Source organism: Mesoplodon bidens, assembly GCF_964165515.1.
Source record: "Mesoplodon bidens genome assembly, chromosome: 3".
Classification (NCBI taxonomy): Eukaryota; Metazoa; Chordata; class Mammalia; order Artiodactyla; family Ziphiidae; genus Mesoplodon; species Mesoplodon bidens.
In genome coordinates this window covers 149,072,457-149,091,077 of record NC_138178.1, presented here as the reverse complement: position 1 = coordinate 149,091,077, position 18,621 = coordinate 149,072,457, and the positions used below count along the sequence as shown (strand labels likewise).

General features: G+C 47.7%; 1 protein-coding gene across 3 annotated transcripts in view; it reads left to right on the top strand.

Annotated features, from left to right (window-relative positions):
• Nucleotides 1-1,506: 1,506 nt before the first annotated feature.
• Nucleotides 1,507-18,621, top strand: part of DPF3 (double PHD fingers 3) — a gene marked incomplete at both ends in the record, with an annotated part of 257,662 nt that continues 240,547 nt past the window's right edge. For all 3 annotated transcript variants that reach the window (XM_081229806.1, XM_081229808.1, XM_081229807.1), the window contains one exon: nucleotides 1,507-1,538. In XM_081229806.1, coding sequence (XP_081085932.1) covers nucleotides 1,507-1,538 — 32 coding nt within the window. The remainder of the gene's footprint in view (nucleotides 1,539-18,621) is intronic.

Sequence of the window (18,621 nt, the reverse complement as noted above, 5' to 3'; positions counted from 1 at the left end):
AGAAAGAAGGGGTTAAAAATGTCAAGTCTTACAAACTTACTGATTCAGTCCTGTTCTGTTTATCCGTAACTCTAATAGTGTATGGAGTTGAGCTCTGAAAGTTGTGGAACGTAAAAAAATTTTTATTTTATTTTATCCATTGCTCTGAGGGGAGCACTGAGAAAGGAAGTGAGAGGGCACAGCTTTGAAGAACTGGCAATTTGGCATCTCTCCCCCCTTTTCACTCCTCCCCCACTATCTTAGCTATTTGACCTGATTAAACAACTTTGGGATGGTAGCCAGATTTCTGTATACTGACGAGGCCCCTATTCATGATTTAGTGCGATTTCATCCACCCCGACCTTCCAGGCTGCCCAGTGGAAGCTTGGCTTCGCAGAAGTCTCCTGATTTTGTCAGGGGTTCGCCAGTGAGGCGTTCGCACTGACTTGAAGCAGACAGAGACTCTCTGAACGCTTCGGGTCACATCGGATTATTCATTAGCAAATTCTTTTCACCTTCTATCTAATCAGTTAAAGTTGACGCCAGAATCGCGTGTGCTACTCCCCGAAAGAGAGCCTGGCAACACCCAGCCTAGGTTCCACAACTTCTGTCTAGTTACTCGCTTTCCTAGGGGTAGAAAGCGTTTCCAAAGTTCCCTTAAACCTCTCCTCCCCTAAGCCTAAAAGGTCAGAGAGTCAGGCCCCAGTTAGCTCTCAAGCCAGCCGGAATCTGACCATTTCAGAAGTTTCTGGTGTGTGCGAGAACAGAAGAGGTGGTAGTGGGGAACCGCCAGAGTGACCACCGCGCATTACGTAACGAAAGCCCAGGCTGCAGGAGGGAGCGAGCCTGACATTGAGACATTGCAGGGGGAGGGGAGTTGCTGTTCTGGAGTCGCCAGGAACGGCGGCGGCAGTTCAAGAAACCAAGAGAGGAAGGTGGCCGAGATAAAGACAACACTTCGGGAAGGAGAATATTAAGAAGCCGCAGGACCCAGAGTATTAGCAAACGGCAGGACACGTGTAGTAATTTGTTAGACGAAACGGCCGCCTTTCAACTTTTGCACGGGAACAAGGGGATTTGCCCTTTGGAGGATTAAAAACGTAACAGCAAAGCCAAAATCTAATGAATGGGGTTCAGTGGTTTGTTGGCAATACTTAAATATTTCTGTCCAGGACTTAAACATTTCTGTCCAGGAGCGCAACTCTCTGCAGTTATTTAGAAAGTAGGGATTCAAACCAAACTAATATACTCTCCCGCGCGTCTCCACTTTCCTCAATCCGAAAAAGAGCTGCTCGCGCGGTACTGCCCCTTTAAGACCTGCTTGCTCTCGGGCTCTACAAAAGGGAGTGACCTCTGGGCTTTGACAGCTCCCCTAATAACTACCACCGTGCAGGCCCCGCCCACCTGGCGACCAGCCGCGCCGATTGGCCGGCGGGCCGGTATCCCGTGCTCTGATTGGCTCTCCGCTTCCCCTGAGCAAACCTTTAGAACTCCGAGACAGACAATATTCTGTTACATTGTAGCAAAATGGCGACTGTCATTCACAACCCCCTGAAAGCGTAAGTAAGACTAAAAAATGTACATATTCCGCGTGGTTTCAATTTGAAAAAAAAAAGGCGCCTTCTGCGGGCCGAGCGCTGCCTATGCACTGCGCTTGCAGGCGCCTACAGCCGCGGCGGGGCTTCTCTCTTTTCTTTCAGCTCTTACTTCTTCATCTTTTTTTTTTCCCCCAACGCGCAGAAATGTCAGGAGATGCAATTAACAAGAAGAAAATTGTTACATCCGTGTTCTTCTAAATTGGCGGACAGAGAGAGAGGGGTTATCGGCAGGGAAGCCAGGCGCTCGAGCGCTCTACAGCTAGGGGATCGTGGGCAGCTCGGGGACAGCACGGTCCCCTGAGTCCCCGGCTTCGCGGGGCGGTGAGCGCGGCGCGGGGGGCGGCCCTGCTGGGGGTGAGCGCCGGGCTGGGGTGGCCTGGGTGCACTTGGCTGAGCCCCGCGCCTCCGGAGCCAGCGGCCCCCGCCCCACAGCTAGGTCCGCCGGGGTGAGCGGACCGCTGCAGCTCCGGAGTTTGCAAGGCGCTCTCTGCCTTCCGATCGCTTGCGGGGAGTTTGTGCAAACCTTCCGGAGTTGGGAGGACCGCAGGGGGAGCAGCGGGTCCCGGGAGCCCTGGGGCCCAGGTGGTTGCCCGGGGCTTTCCTGCCGGGGCAGCCCCCGGAGCGTGACGGCGCTTCGGGCGGTCGCCGGTGTGTCTCCGGGTGTGTTTGTGGGGGAGCTGGCTGTAGTAAATTAACGACTCGGGTTAACTTGGGGTTGATTTGGAGACCGGCAAGCTGCAGGTCTTATGAATGGTGTTCTCGCCTCCCCCGGGTGAAAAGCCGAGGCAGGCGAGAGGCAGCTTGGGGCTCCCTGCCTGAGCGGGCTGCGTCTGCTCCCGGCCAGACGAGGGGCAGGTGCCTCTGGCCGCCGCCGGGAGACTTTGAGCGGACGCCCAGATCCGGGACGGAGGGGGCGGGCTGGGAGAGGACACGCGGGGGCCAGTCCCCGGGTCCGACAGCCAATTCCTGCTCGCCTTCCTTCCCCCTCCTTTTTATCCTGGCTTCCTTCCTTCCTTCCAGTCGGTGGAACTGTTAAGCCGCCAAGTCCGCTCGCGATCGCGGAGCCGAGGGTGGCTTCGGAAAACTAGCGTCTCTCTAAAAGGGGTGCTATTGGCAGTAATGTTGGCAGAGGGGCGCTCCCTCCGGATCTCGGCGCGGCGTGGGTGGGTGGGTCTGCGCGCCTGGGATTAGGACTTCCCAGCTGGAAGTCGCGGGCGAGGGGAGGGAGAGGTGCGCGTGGGGGCCGTTTCGTGCCGAATTCTCGCGGTTGCGTGGCGGATACCCACCCAGGTTCTTTCAACTTAGCGCATCCGCGTCAGCACCCGGGGCTCCCCTAGGAGTTGAAAGCCAGGTTCGCACGCGGGGAGGCGGGAGGGCGGCAGGGGGTTCTTAACGCGAAGGAACGCGCGGGGAGAACGGGAGGTGTTTGCACCAGCTTATCTCCTATCGGTAATAGGGGAAAAGGGTGGGAATGTCCCAGATCTCGGAGTTTTAAATGTCTGTATATGTATCAACGCTGCTAAGAGGACACTGGAAGCTGAGGCTGATTACAGAGCAGCCCTCGGCTTCAGTTCTCGCTCGGAAGCTCGGATAGGATACGTACGCTGCACTTGAACGCCACAGCGTTTCACCCAAGAAAGAAGATGTTTTATGGCAGAATAAACGGGCGTAACTTCGCCGCATCCCCTCTCCTGGTCGCTAGCGCTGCCACGCAGCTGATGCTGTGAGTTTTTACCGAACCCACAGCCGATTTGGAGTTTTCACATTTCCAGCCGAAAACGCGTAGCGGGGCTGATGCCTCCTGGTAAACTCAAGTTAGAGAAATCTATTTTCACATGTGAGCCAGGTTTGTTTCCTACTGGGAAAGCGGTACCCTAGTTATTACCCGGGAGCCCGCTTACGCGCGGGCGAGCGCAAGGTCTCTACACTCATTCCTGCCGCTCCAGTTTTTTATTTTTGCTTTTTGGACCAAAGAAGGGTGCGTATTTGGGGAGGGTGTCTGTGTGGGGTGGGGTTAGAAGTGGGGAAAGGGACAGAGAAGCGGGGAAAGGGACAGAGAAGCGGGCTGGTTATTGGAATTAGTTCTGAATTATTACAATTGTACTTTGTATAATTAGAAACAGTTGCAATGTGATGTATTTGTAATTCTGTGTCGTCATACACACAACACCCCAGCCTGCTTTTTCTAGGTGGCAGTTGAATGGTCATTTATAATTAGCCGCTCATTTTTTTGCATCCCGACCCCTTTCCCTGGTGGTAAGGGTGTGTAAACAATACCCCCGACCAGCCGAGCCTCCTGCGCCCTAGATGGTTTTTAAACTGCTAACGTAGGAGCACGCATGTTGTTACTGCGAGACCTACAACATCTGCCTTTATTTTTAAAAACAAGTTGTTTAATAGATCATCTTTATATGTTTCATTTGTTTTTAAAAGTTGCTGATCAGGAAACAATACACACGTGAATAAATTATGCATGGGCTAAATTAGAACAAAGCGCAGAGGCACATCCAGCGGAAGGGATGGATGGGGGTGCTGGGAGGAGGGGAGCAGGGAGAAAGGTTTGGAGAGCTATGTTTTTATCCGCCTGTGTCCCTCTTGACAATGAAACGGAGCTGAACAACATCAGCATTTTCTCTGTGTGCGTTCTGAGTCTTTCTCTCCCTTCCCTTAAAAAAAAAAAAAAAAAAAAAAGACCAACACCAAGGACGCCCCCTATAGAAACTGGTCACACAAAGGTTTCCTCTAGGATTGGGGGATAAAGTGGTGGTAGGTAATGTTCTGGGAAGAAACAAGCCCAGGTTTCATGCAACACCTCTGTAGGGCTCTGCCTATGCTGAGTGTAGACCATTTTTCATTACACTAGCTTTTTCCACGTGGGACATTCAATAATTCAATAGCTTGAGTAACTGGATGGCACAATTTGAATCTCATTGCTTTGGGGTCTTCTGTAGGGCCCCAAGCTCCTGGAGCCACATCTCCTCTCTCAGCAGTTTAGCGCTTTCTTCCTGCCTGTCTTTGATCTCCCCTCAACTCCCTTTCTTATTCCTCCTCCTTGTACCCTTCACCCCCATCCTCTCTGAAGCTGACAGCCTGGCTTTTCTGTCTGTTGTCGCCTTTAACATCTTATTACTGCCCAATAGGGTGTTAGAGGCAGAAACAGGAGCCGCCTGGACTGATCAGATCACAAAGGGGACACGGCAGGTGGCTCCACAACCAAGCAGTCACATCTGGGCTGATAGAATTTAAAAGCGTCGATAGACATGTATGATGTGTAAATAGGTATTGCACATTATTTAATTTAGCAGCTACATTGTCTGAGCCTAGATGTGTGAGTCACCCTTATTTCTTACATTTACACGCAAGATAAGGACCATGTAGTGAAGTAAAAGGCCATGTTATGTAGGTAACATAAATAAGGATTTGATAAAGGTCTATGTGTAAGTCCACCACATTACCTATCATATTCTGGTTGATTTCTACATACCTAGGAAACATAAAGTTTTTTTTTTCCCCTGCTATATTCTTTTTTTTTGTTTTTGCTTTTAATATAGATTCTAATCTTATTTGATATTCTACTTCAGGTTAGCCAGCCTCCCCCAAATCTGCTATCAACACTTTAAACAACTTACTCTTTTATTAAGTTATCAAAACCCTGGTTTGTATGCACTTAACTGGGAATGTCTGCCACCTTCTGCCAGACAGGATTATGCACGTATATATCTATTATACTAATTGCCTGCTTAGAAAAGAGTAACTGTTATTATTATTTAATTATTCCATATAAGCCAATAGGGATTTACCCCAAGTAACTATTTGTTTATAAATAATGAGAGCAGAAAACTATCTGGTCATGCTTGTAACATGTGAACATACAGATACGTAATTGTATTGAAACTTTTTTGTAAGGAGTTTCCCTCGCTTGGAGGCATGGTTTTATATCTCTGTTTTGTTATTAAGGACACAGCTCTGGGAGAAGCAAATATACTTACTCAGCCAAGGTCAAGCAGCTGGTCACGTGCATAGATGGACCTCAGATCTTTGTCTTTTTATACATTCTATGATCTGGAGACAGTGTATTCTAATCTGAAGTGGTTTTGTGCCTGTGAAAGTTGTGTAATTGTTGCCACTTAGAAGCCAGACTTCACTCTTGCTGTGGCACTCAGTTTAGATATCAGAGAGGATGGTGTAGGGGGGACACATTCCTGGTTCTAATCTCCTTCTGGCTCTGTCTGTTGGGGTGGGGGTGCGTGGGTAGGTACTAAATGGGGAACATTGCGGTTGGGAATTTGTGAACTTGCAGTTTTTTATGGGCATTATTTTAGCCCCCTATGAAAAAGGACCCTCAGACATTTTAAGCCGACAGATGCCTAAGAACCACCTTCTGCATCTGCTTATGGTTGCCACTGGAAAAAAAAAATCCTTAAAATTTCCAAACTTTGTTAGCACACGTTATTTTTCAGTGGGAAGAATGTCTGGTTTGGATGAGATACCCATAAAGGATATTAATTTCTGCCAGAACCCAAATGAAGGCATCGTCACAGGTTGAACCTCTGAAAATTGCCGGACCTGCAGACCACCTGGGAGACATCCAGAGGTCTCCAGTTGAATGGGAGCTGCTCCATAAAGTTCCATAAAGTGGGCAGGAATTCAGAGGCAACTTAATTGGAGACTCCTTATCCTCCTTTGTCTTTTTGGAATCATGCAGGTAGCTGAAATTTAGGCACATCTGAGAAACACCGTAATGTCTAAAGCTGTTCCTGAGCCATCTGCTCAGATCAAGGCAAAAAATAAAATGCCACGGTCAACAGGCTTTGTTTTGAGCCTGTGCCGGGAAAAGAAAGGAAACTGAGGCTGATGTTTCAGTTTTGAAAGTGCAGCCATGCTGATTGTAGTGGTGCTGGGGGTGGGTCATAAAAAGGCACCAGAATCCAGTCCTGTTTATTATCCCAACCTCTGCAAAGTAACTTTTGTGGTTTCTGAGTGTTCTGAAAGTCACTAGAAGATAGAAATGTAGCCCAATGTGGCAAGCCCCTGGCCAAAGAAGTGCCATAACCACTGAAATAGTTTTTGCCCAGCCAGGGTTTTCCAGCAGGGACCTATGTAAGCATGACCCTAGCTTTAAATAATCTTTAAACATGTAGGTATTTAACAAGAAAAGATAAAAGAGTGGCCTGGGGTGGGGGTGGGGAGAGGATAGGTAAGTGGATAAAACCACTGTGTGGTCTGGAACTCTGAAAAGGTGATTGTTTAACAGCAAGAGAGACTGATATTATGATCTACTGCAAGTTCCAAAGTTTTCTTTAGTTGTGTGAGCAACTGGGGAGAGATGAGGTGTTGTGGTGTTTGTGTAATGTGTTTCTCTTATTGGTCCGGTTACTAGTGTTTCACAGTCTGTCAAACCATATGGATGAATGGAGCTAGCATCATAAAACTGTCACTGAAAGAAGGTTTTTGAAGCCTGTGATTTGCATCCGAGTTTTAAAAGTAGTGGTTAAGAGGTGTTTTGGCTGGGGGGGGTGGTGGGAAAAGAGGAGCAGCCTGTGCTGGGAATTTCTAGGTTGTGTGTTTGTGAATAGTAGTGGGTGGGAGTGGCAAGGGAAGAGAGAAGCCTTGAGGAGACTAAGATTTAGGGGGTTGTGTTTGGAAGCAGGGAGGGGCAAGGGGATTGAGCTCAGAGCTCCTAATAATGGGGTTCAAATAGCCCACATTGAGTCTTGCACCATCCAGGCCTTAGTTAAGAGCCCAAAGAGCAATGATGGCCCATGTCTAATCCCCCCTGTGGTCGTCTCATGTTGCTATGAAATGAGTGAGCTTTTTTCATTGTTTTTCACTTTGAAAATCTGCTGTTTGTATTAACTTCAGTTGGAAGCTCCACCAGAGAAGGTTTTTCAGTCCCCAGACTTTCACCTGCTATCAGTGTGGCCCTGTCTCAAACTCTGTCCCTCTTTCCACATTCGTTTCTCACCAGTGGCTTTTCTTTTGTAGCTTCAGAGTAATGGAGGAGAAAAAGCTCTGGGAGAGGATCCCAGAGATCTGAGCTCTGTTTTCAGCCCTACCACCCACTAACTATGCGATCTTAGACACAGAACTTCTCTGAGCTGCATATTCCTTGTCTTTAAGATGAGGGTGATGCACCTTGATTGCCAAAATTCCTTTCAGGTCAAAAACTTGTGGCTCTTACCATGGTTAATTAGGATGAGGAGGATAGTTAGGGTCCAGTGTTCAAATTCTTCCTTGTTTTTATTTTATTTATTTATTTAAAAAATAAATTTATTTATTTATGGCTGCGTTGGGTCTTCCTTGCTGCACGCAGGCTTTCTCTAGTTGCGGTGAGCCGGGGCTACTCTTTGTTATGGTGCACGGGTTTCTCACTGCAGTGGCTTCTCTTTGTTGCGGAACACGGGCTCTAGGTGCACGGGCTTCAGTAGTTGTGGTATGTGGGCTCAATAGTTGTGGCTCATGGGCTCTAGAGCACAGGCTTACTGGTTGTGGTGCATAGGCTTAGTTGCTCCCCAGCATGTGGGATCTTCCCTGAGCAGGACTCGAACCTGTGTCCACTACATTAGCAGGCAGATTCTTAACCACTGCGCCACCAGGGAAGTCCCCTTCCTTGTTTTTAAAGTGTGGCTCTAAAGGGGAGTTAAGACTGGTAGACTCTTCCGTAGTTTCATCTTCTCTGATCCAGTCTTGCCACGTTATGCTACTATTTGGGGTTCTAATCTCTCCCTTCTCAGGGCCCAAGCCTGAGGACCAGGTGGTGGCCCATTTAAAATGTGGACTTTTCTTCTGATTATCCCTTTTGAACACTTTTCTTCTCACTAGTACTCCAACTAGAGGATGGAAAGAGAAGTGGCCAAACTAATTAGCCTATTTTGTTGTTTACAAGCACTCAGATAAAGTTTTTGGTTGTGCAAAAGACTGGAATTATTGAGAACATTCTATCTTTTTCTTCCTCTTTTCTTTAAATGTATGGAGGGAGACAGGGAACCAAGCAAAAGATTTTTCTTCTCTGGATTTCATTTATCTACAGTCTCCTTGGAACAGCCCTCCCCTCTACCACAGTGCCCATCCCAATTAACATGGAAATAAAGTGCTTATTTCACTTCCATCTGGGCAGCTGCAGTTACCTGACTGTTCAGGGAGCCGAAGCAGGTGGGCCTGTACTGATGTCTCAGTGAGCTTCCTCTGTTGTATCCCATGATAACTGCTGAGGAAATGGAGGTGTCTAGCAGACCCACAGAGTCTGGCCATACCCAAGTGGGTATTAGCAGTGTCTAAACTGGAATTCACTGCCTCTCATTCAGTGACATGCCTCCAGAACATCCCAGATTCTTCTGGGGGCGTTATTATCAGGCTTTCCTTTGTTTGGAAGCTCCCTTGGCAATTTTCTACAAGTCTAAAGGAGGAAGGGGGGTTGTAAAACCTATCAGAGAATTCATAAAAGCCTAAATTGTGAGAGGTAAAATGAAAGAAAAACAAAACAAAATGGTCACCCTGACCTCCAGCATACAGAGGCAGCCCCTTAAATTTTTTTTACTACTAGTGGTAAAATACACATAACATGTATATTTAACATATATGACATGTAGATGTGCCATTTTAACCATGTTTAAGTGTCAGTTCACTGGCATTAAGTACATTCATGATGTCGTGCAACCATCCATACTATCCATTCCCAGAATTTAAAAAATCATCCTAAACAAACTCTGTACCCATTAAACAATAACCCCTCATCCTCCTCCCACCCCCATTCCAGTCCCTGCTAACCACCATTCTACTTTCTGTCTCTATAAATTTGCCTATTCTAAGCACCTCATATAAGTGGAATTATACAATGTTTGTCCTTTTGTGACTGGCTTATTTCGCTTAGCACAATGTCCTTAAGGTTCAGCTTTGTTACAGCAGGTGTCAGAATTTCCTTCCTTTTTATGGCTGAATAATATTCAGAAGATGAAACTATGTATATGCCTTCTTTTGTTTATCTGTTCATCCAATGATGGGCACTTGGGTTGTTTCCACCTTTTGGCTATTGTGAATAATATTGCTATGAACGTGGGTGTGTAAGTAGCTATTTGAGTCCCTGCTTTCAGTACTTTTAGGTATGTGCCTAGGTCCCCCTTCATTTTTAGACTTATTAAAACCCAGGGAATACATTTCTAGATAGTACAGGCAACTCCCTCCTTGTAAACTTAAAAAAAAAAATACTGATAGTGTCATAGAATTCAACCTTTTTACCCCCCTCCCCCGTGGAACAACCACTGTTTTGGGGAGGAGGGGTAAATGCCCTGGGAACCCAGAGACTCACTTCTCTCATCCCCACCCACAAGGATTGCCTTCACTTTGTCCCCCTAACCCCAACCCTTTGAGGGCAGTGGCTCCCTGTGGAGGTCAGGGTTTGGGTTTTGGGGGGCTCCAGAAGCTTCAGCAGTAGTAGTTACCTGGTGAGGCTTGGAGTGAAGGTTTCCTAGGCAGAGTGGAGGTTTCATCTGGCAACAGGGGTTCAGGTGGAAGGAGCACCTGGGATGACAGGACAGCTTGAAAGTCAAGAGGTAGTAAATCTGGCCTAGTTTTTCCTAAGGTGAGAAGGGCTTGTACCTCCTTCCGCTTCCCCCCTGCAAGGGGCCCAGATGAAATAATGGATGTCAAAACATTTCAGAAGGTGTAAAGTACAAATGTGAGGTGTTACTAGAACTGCAAAGTTTCTCGTAGCTAACTGAGGCCTTCTCAGAGAGTCAGCAATGTCTCATAAACATTACTGTATTAAAACGAAAATAAACGAAAAGATCCTGGCATTACACATCATATCTAATCATTGTTTCTCAGTAAATGCAAAGCCTCACTCGTCCAGCTGTGTGTAAATAGCCCTGGGATCTCAGTGGGGTTTTTTACATCGTCTGGGTTTGAAATAGGTGAGAATATGAGCTCAAGGGAAGCCCTCATTTCATTTCCCATTGTCAGCCCTGTACTGAGTCCACCCATGATCAGAGCAATCAGACGCTGGCGGGCAGAGGGAGTGCTCGCCTGGAACTTGGGCTCCGGTCATCAGCCAGTTTCTGGCTCCTCCTTCTATCAAGAAGACTCCAAGGAGAGAGAGGGGGTGACAGGGGGGCTGGGGTTTAAATCTGCTTGTGAGCAAGGAGGGTGTGCTGTTGACATAGGGGGTCAGCGGCAAGAATTGAGTCTTTATACAAGAGTAGACTATGGACAGCATCGTGGCGAGGGTCAAATATCAGAATGACAGAGTTATTTGCCAGCCTTGGAAATGCTTCAGATCCAAGCTTGCTGCAAACCCACAGCATTCCTGCACTTTATAAAAGCAAATTAAATGAGAAACGTCATCCCTACTCCCATGATCCTCAACCAAGGACTCTTTACATATCTCTGTTTGCTGCTAGTTGAGCTCAGGGAGAACTGTCTCACCCTCTTTGGAGCTTTCTTCATCCTGTCCTGGCCAATTCTGATTGCGAGCCTGCCCCTCGCAGCTAAGCGGCATAGAACCTCCCTCCCTGCATCTAGGAGCTTCCACTCCAATGAAGGCCTCCAGTCCGTTTCTCCTTCCAGACCCTTGTTCTTTGACAGGGCAAAGTAAGTGCTTGTAAACCAGGAGGCAGACTGCTGCTCCCTTAGGCTTCTAGTGAAACCACTGTCAGTTGCGGGGTTGGGGGGAGGGCAGAGGCAATGTGGTGCTGGAGGTGGGGGAGGGCAGGGTGGATGGGGTAGTTGAAGTGGAGAGAATATATTCTCTCCTGCTAATTATTTTCCCCGAGGACTTAGCCAATGCAGAACCATCTATTATCGTGGGAGTGCTCTATGGTGGTTTTGCCTGTGATGAATGCTAAGTGGAAACAAGCAAGAAAAATTAACAGGCGGCTGCTTCTGTCCACCTAATTAAAATGCATATCCAAATGCATAATTCCTTATGTTTCCCCATGCACACACCCCCTTCCAATCCCAATTCTACGGAGGAAAAAAAAAAAACACTTTCTCCCAATCATTTCTCTTGATTATATTTCCATCAAGGAAGAACTGGAGGGTTCCCTTAGAATAGAGAAGGGCCGTTTTTGTAATACACTAAAATTGCTGGGGTTTTTTTTTTGTTTTTTTTTTTTACTTAGATTGGCCCCCAAAGTTCTGAGCTCTTTTTTGTTTAAAATGAAGAACAAAAACTTTATCTGACTGCAGAGAAAAGGGGGAAGGAAGGAAGTAGAGAAAGAAAGGAGGAAAAAGAAAGAGAAAGCAAGCTAGAAAAAAAAGAAAGTTCCCACAATTTCCACTGACCTTTTAGTTTTCCGCTAAAAGTCTGGCTTGGATCAACAATGAGAATTTTGAAGGTCTTTTTTATCTCCTCTTCCTCTTCATTTCTTTCCCTGACTTTGCACTGCTTCCCCCAACCCCCAAAACAAACATAGCCCAGGGTTTTGCAGAGAGATTTTAGAAGAGGCATCTACCTGTGCAGATCAGGTAGAGAGAAGAAACAAAAGCCTCTGCATCTGGGGCAAGATCAGAGGTGCTGACATCATGGTCCCAAGTATGTCTTGAATGAAACAAAAAATATCTCTTCACCCTTATCTTCCTCACTTTTTGTTCACCCGAATGATCATTTTCTTCCCCCCTTGGAAGAACAACTTTATTCAGTGGTCATAAAATATTTAATAAGACACGAAACTTAAGTCACTGTGTTCAACTGGACGTCACTGCCATCTCTGCAGCAGCCCCCCTCCCCCGGCCAGCAGCCCCCCCCGCACCCCACTCCCGAAGGCCCCTGACTGCCCTCCACAGAAGCCCCAGCTGTTGATTTATCAGGGCCGGCTGGCTCAGCAGTGCATGGAGATTGCTTTTAATTAACTCTCTTCATTTTTCCCAATCTTCAGGGAGCAGCAGCCCTTTAATGATTTTAATATTTTATCTGGATTTATATCCGCCTTATTTGTTGTTGTTTGACTTCCGCATTTGTTCTTCCTGAGTCGCTTCCTGACTGATATATTTGTTTGCCCCTTCCCCCTGGCCCCCAAGACCTTCCAGGAGAACTGGTTCTGAGGAAGGCCCAAGCTTTCTACCATTGCGCAGGGAGAGGTGCCTAGTGTTGGCCTGTGCCATGATTTGGATTAGAACTTTTGTCTTAGGAATCCCAGTCTCACCTGCCTCAGCAGAAGGAGTTTCTGAGCTTTTCGTTAAAGAAAAAAAAAAAATCTGAATTTTAGAAAATGAGGTCTCTTTGCCTTTTTGGTGCTTGCTGCCTCTGTAAGGGAGTGAGCTGCCCTGGAGAGCTGGATAAAAACTGCTTCCTGGGTCTGGAGGTCTGTCATCTTGCTCACCCCAAACTGACGTAGTTCAGTGGAACTGCTGGAGGATGGTGACTTCAGGGCAGGGCTGGATGTAGGTGCAGTCAAGTCTTCCTGCCACTTTCTGCATCTTTAGATATGGCTGGGATTTGCTCAGCAACTGCTCCGAAGAGTAATTTTAGGTACGGTCTGAAAGAGGACCTGCAGAGGCACCAATTGCCTTCTCTATTTGAGGCTGCCTGCTCCCTCAGCCCCCGGTTCCCTGTTTCTGTGCCCACTTGTTACACACCACCATCTGAACACCTTCCCCACCCCTCTTTGAGCTTCCTTTTGGCTGCAAAGTCTGCTTCTTCCCCCAACAGTCCCAGAGAGGCCTGGCAGACAAACTTGCGCGGGGGCTTGTTTTCAGAACCAGCTTGTCCACAGAATGCCCTTTTGGCATCTCTATTTGGTGATGTGTCTTTAGGGTTATTCGTTGCTAGGCAACGGCCAACTAAAGTTTGAGCCTGATCTGGGATTGCAGTGAATTGCCCTGGGTGACTTGTATCCACATTTAGGGACTTGGCTTTGCAATCCTGTGAACAGGAAATTGAGAAGATATTTTTCCATGTGCCTTTATGGAAAGAGGTATTGGTTTGTCAAATCTAGCCCACTGACTGGCACACGAATGTCTGTGCACACAATGTTTGTTTTGATGATGAAAATGGCGATTTCTTCCCATCTCCTTGTATTCATCCCGTGAGCTCTGCTAATTCTGAAAACCTATGATATGTCAGGTACTAAGCTATCTTCAGGGTACAGAGACAGAAAACCATGGCTTCTAGCATCACAGTTTGGTGTTCAGGCAACTCAATGTCCTATTGAGTGTTTCTTTTTCACTTTTCCTTGGCAATTACAGGCCCTTTTGAGAATCCTATGAAAGTTCTGGATCATCTCCCCAGAAAAAATGCAGATAGGTGTGAACATCTGCCTATGGTTTTATGGGGTTCACAGACTTGGAGGAGCCCATCAGCGGATGCCCTAGAGGTACCTGGGCTCCAGGTTAAGAACCTTAGAATGAGCGATGTGGGTGAACTTGTTACCCTGAAAGGATGCTTCTGTATCCCTGCTCAGACAGTTGGCACCATTCCCACTTCCCCTATAGTCTTACCAAACTGCCCCAGAGGCACATGACGAACATCTACTTGCTCATCTTCCAGACACTTCAAAGTCCCCTCTTCCCTGGCAAAGCCCTTGCTGGCCCTCAGGTAGAATTGGCCACCCCTGTCCTTGGCCCCATAGTCCCAAGCATACTCTTCTCTCCCCGCCACTGAAGTACTTAACGCTGGTTGGTTAGAATGTAAGGCCTTGGAAGACTGGGAGGGTGGCTGCCTGTGCCTTTCTATCCCTATAGGATCTAGCATAGCAGGCGCTTAATAAATGTGTGTGGAGTAACTGAGCAAATGAAGCCAGCAGGCTCTTCCCGCCTAATTTGCTTCTAACTCTTTAGAGTCGACTTGTTTCTCATTCTCTCCCTGGCAGGAGTTCGGAAAAGGCAGCAGAATTCCTTTCCCCCAATTCTTCAATTTCAGTAGTCAGAAAATAGGCACAAGCTTGCCTTGCTTGTATGTAGCGTGTGAGGCTGTGATGATTGTCAGCGTCATTTATTCTAGCCCTTTGTCTCTTTACCACTTCATCCTTGTGGATCTAAAAAACTTGGCTTTCCTTCCCTTTGGTCTTGGGAATTAAAGGCAAGTCTTTTTGCTTTGTCCTCTTTCAGGGACTAAGTAACCCAGGGCTTGTGACGAGCCACTGATAAATCAACCACACTTCTACTAAGTGCCTACTATATGCTCAGCTGTGTATGGGATTTCCTTTAGCCTTCGGTATACCTGAGGACTTTTATGGGTTTTTAAGATGGAAGAGGCTGAAGGTACAGGTACTATAATGGTTTAACCCAAAGTTGGGATCTGGTGAGAGTCTGTTGCCTGTCCTACTGAGCTTTGGAGGTAACTGTGGCCCAGTCACTGTTTTCAGATAGTTATTCTTTGGGAGAATTTCCTATACTTTCATAATGCCTACATAGATATAACTTTCCCTATGACTCTCTCCCAACCATGTTCAGTGCAGGTAAATTCATGTGACAATGAAACAAAAAATGATGTCCTGGGGATCATGTGAGGGCCTTTATTCTTCATATTGAGAGAGAGAGAAATCTCTATCCTCATAACGTTTGCGTGTCCTCTTGCTGCTTTTCGACCCTCCAAAACATTCAGTGTTGGGACCATGTGGAGGAAGGTGCCACCCTGGAGAGGCCTTTCTGTGTCAGAAGGAAGGTGAAGGCCAGAGGTGGAGAGACAGGCTATTCAAGTCAAGTTTTGACTCAGATTCTCGTCCACTAGACATCCTTCAACGTGGAGAGCTAGAAAAAGTGCTGATGGTGCACGAAGTAGAGGCTGGAGGAGCAGGATTGTACCAAAGTGTTTGTGAATTCAGAGAGGTTCATACTGCACCAGCACCTCCTCTGGAAGTTAACTCTCCTTCAGTCCCGGGTATAACCCTTCAGTACAGAGGGTGCACATGGGGCCATCCGGTTCCTGGTGCTCATTTCCTTTCTGGGCAGCCATCCCAGTATAACAGATACTTATACATATTCTGTCCTCATTTTATCTAATTACACACATCTCTGGGGGATGGGAAACAGGTTTGGATCATTCGATTTTAGGTCAGTTATGCACAGGGTAGCTGAGATGAACACTGATCTACGGAGTTCTATGAAATTCAGAAATTTCCCATAGTTCCCTGGTCCATAGCACACCAGGGGGCATTGTTTGCTATCTCAGGGGCTGGAGATCCCAGTCAGCATGGGGGAGGGATAGAGCCTGACTGGCTCATAGGTCTGAATGTAGGAACCTTTCTGAGACGGAGCTAGCTCTTGCTATCCTTGGAGCAATAGGATTTTTTTTATTATTTGGTGATCTGCCTAACTGAGAGACCCAATTACATAGGTCCCTCTTCTGGTGATCATTTATGTTCACCCATTATCTGCCTACAATGTGTTCAGCTTCCTGAGAAATACAGGACAAAAGAAGCTCTGATGGATGCAACCATCTCTATCATTGCCCAGTGTTGCCAGGAGTTCCTGTCTCCTTTGTGACGCAGATGAACTGGTCTGGACAATATAAAAGCGCTGAAATGTCCCCACCTTTCTCCAAGACCCAGAGCTGGCAGCCTTGGGCAGTCCAACTTCCTGGCATCTCTGCTTCAGGCTCTATTGTAGCTTTTCAAATCCCCAGGAAGGAAAAGCCCACTGGTTACTCTTTTCTTTTACTTTCTGCTTCTTATTTCTTTCCTTGACTCAGACCTAAACCTCCCCAATGCTCTGTGAGCCCTAGATAGAGGAATAATCTACTTAATGCTTCATAGCAAGGTTTGCACCTCCGCCTCGGTTTCGTTCTGACCTTGTCCCCTTCATCTGTGCCCTGTTGACATCTTTCTCCTTTCCCCATGCATCGCACCTTGATCAAAAAGCATTGAAGAGGCACAAAGGGAAGGGAAGAGTATTCTGCCTAGTCCCCAGGAGGGCACACTCTATCTTATCAATGTGGGAGCAGGGAGAGAGGAGGAGGAAAAGGCAAAGCTTGCACACAGCAAACAGGTGAGAAGAAGCCGTGGAGAAGAAACAGGGTGTGTGAGGTTACATGGTGGGAATAACTGTGCTCTGTGAGCAGTCCAGCCCCCGAGGGGTCCGTGGAATTGGAAGAGAGAAAGCGGTCCCATGGTGGGGATGTCAGAGGAGGTTTCAGGGAGGAGGTGGCTTGGAGCTGAGTTTGGAAGGAAAGTGGGATCTGGTCAGGCTCAGGAGTGGTGGAGGCTGAGGACGGAGAAGGCCAGGCATGAAAGGGACGTGAACAAGGATTTGGGAAGCATTTGAGTAATTCCTTAGAGAACCCTCTTCCTTTGGGGTGGTGGTGGGAGGGCCAGGTAGGAAGGGATGTGTGGGTGATAGCAAATGGATCCATTTGGCTGGACGGGAGTGGGAGGGGCCTATGAACAGAAGGTAAAAAATGAAATAGCCTGGGGCCAGGTTGCTCTGAGTGGAGCCCCAGTTTGGCAGCCAATTCTTGGGAAGAACTTGAACACCTCAGAGGCCAAAAGAGAGACTCCAGGGGGAGGTGGGGGTTGTCATCCTGTGTCCCTCAGCAGGGAGGATGTCCACCTCCAGAGACTCCCTCTCACTAATTCTTGGTCCTTGGTTTCCTTGGTTATGTGTTCTGGGTCTTTCCCAGGGCACCTCCCAGAGGGGGTGGGGGTGAGGGAGACTCTCGGGGGCTTGCCCTGGATGAGCCATCCATCCCATCGGGTACAGGACAGCCCTGGACAGCTAGCTGCTTGGGCAGATTTGCCAAGTGGTGCAGGATTGTAGGCTAAAGCCTGTCCTAGTGCTGGATCTAAAGGTCTTTCCCCCTTTCTATACTTTAATCACCACCCCCTTTCTTCAACAAAAGCAACAGTGAAAACAGCCCATAAATGGTTATAAATAAAATACACAAATCCAGTCTAGGGAAGAAAACATAAATGCTGACCCTCATAGCGCAATCAAAGGCTGGTGCCCCGAGGATTGGTTTCATGGTTCACATGGGAGTGGGTTTTGTGGGGAGTGAGGTGGGAGTATGGGACGGGGCGCAGGCAGTGAGGTTACAGGTCTCTAAGACGGTGTTTCTTCCTGGGAGGATGGAAGTGGTTTACTCTGAAGGTAATGCCTCTCCACTCCCACCCAGGCACCCAGGCACCCCGTTACCTATCCAAGCTGCCCACCTAATGTTTATTTCCTCCTGCCGGAAGGCCTGGGCCCCAGGGAGCTAGCTTTCAGGGGGAGGCTGATGTTACCCCAGTCCTCAGGTTCCTTGGAGCCTTGAACTCTTTGAGAGCTCAGATGCCCATCCTAGGGAGCGAGAGGGTGGCAAGCAGTGCAATGTGGCTTACAGCTTGGCTACGGGCTCTAGAGCTGGAGAGTGTGGGTTCACATCCAAGCCCCATGACCATGGGGAGGATTCCTAACCCCGCTGTGCCTCAAATTTCTCCTCTGTGAAGTTGGAGAGATGGTTTCTGCCTTTAGAGAGTTGTTGGAAGAATTAAACAAGTTAATATACGTACAGTGCTTAGAAGAGTTGGTGCTTCTTACCCTCGTAATAGATGTTGGCAGTGACCCCGTTTTTCTATCTGTAAAATGCAGTCACACTAGCTGATTTTTCCCACAGTGGCCTCTTAAGGAATATGAGATAATAAGTAGGAGAAGCTCTGATTTTCTTAGAAGAAAGACACTCTAGAACTCGATGGCATTATTATTAGTAACTCTTAGAACGAATGTGCTAGAAGAGACTTTGAGAGAGCTTTAGCTACGGGATGCTTTGTTCGGGAGTTCAGGTTATTGCATGCCACTGAATCGGTGCTGATATTGGGACCTTCTGAGAAAGAACGAGAATTTCACAGCTGCAGAAACACAGCACATTGAGGTGAACCGTCATGTGATTGAACGCTTGGCACCTGCTTCCATTCACTGACGCCTCCTCCAAGGGAGAGGCAAGTACTTTCTGCCTGAATGAGCTCTGCCCTTTCCACAGCTAGAAAAGGGCTTGAACATCCTTCAGACCAGAGGGTGTAGGGGTGAGAGCTGGTCTGTGCACTTTTCTCCCATGTGGCCCGCCAACCCGTTGTCGGACACCTTGCTGATCGCAGCCCTCCTGTCCCAGCGGGTGTGTGTATACATGTTCCCAGCGCAC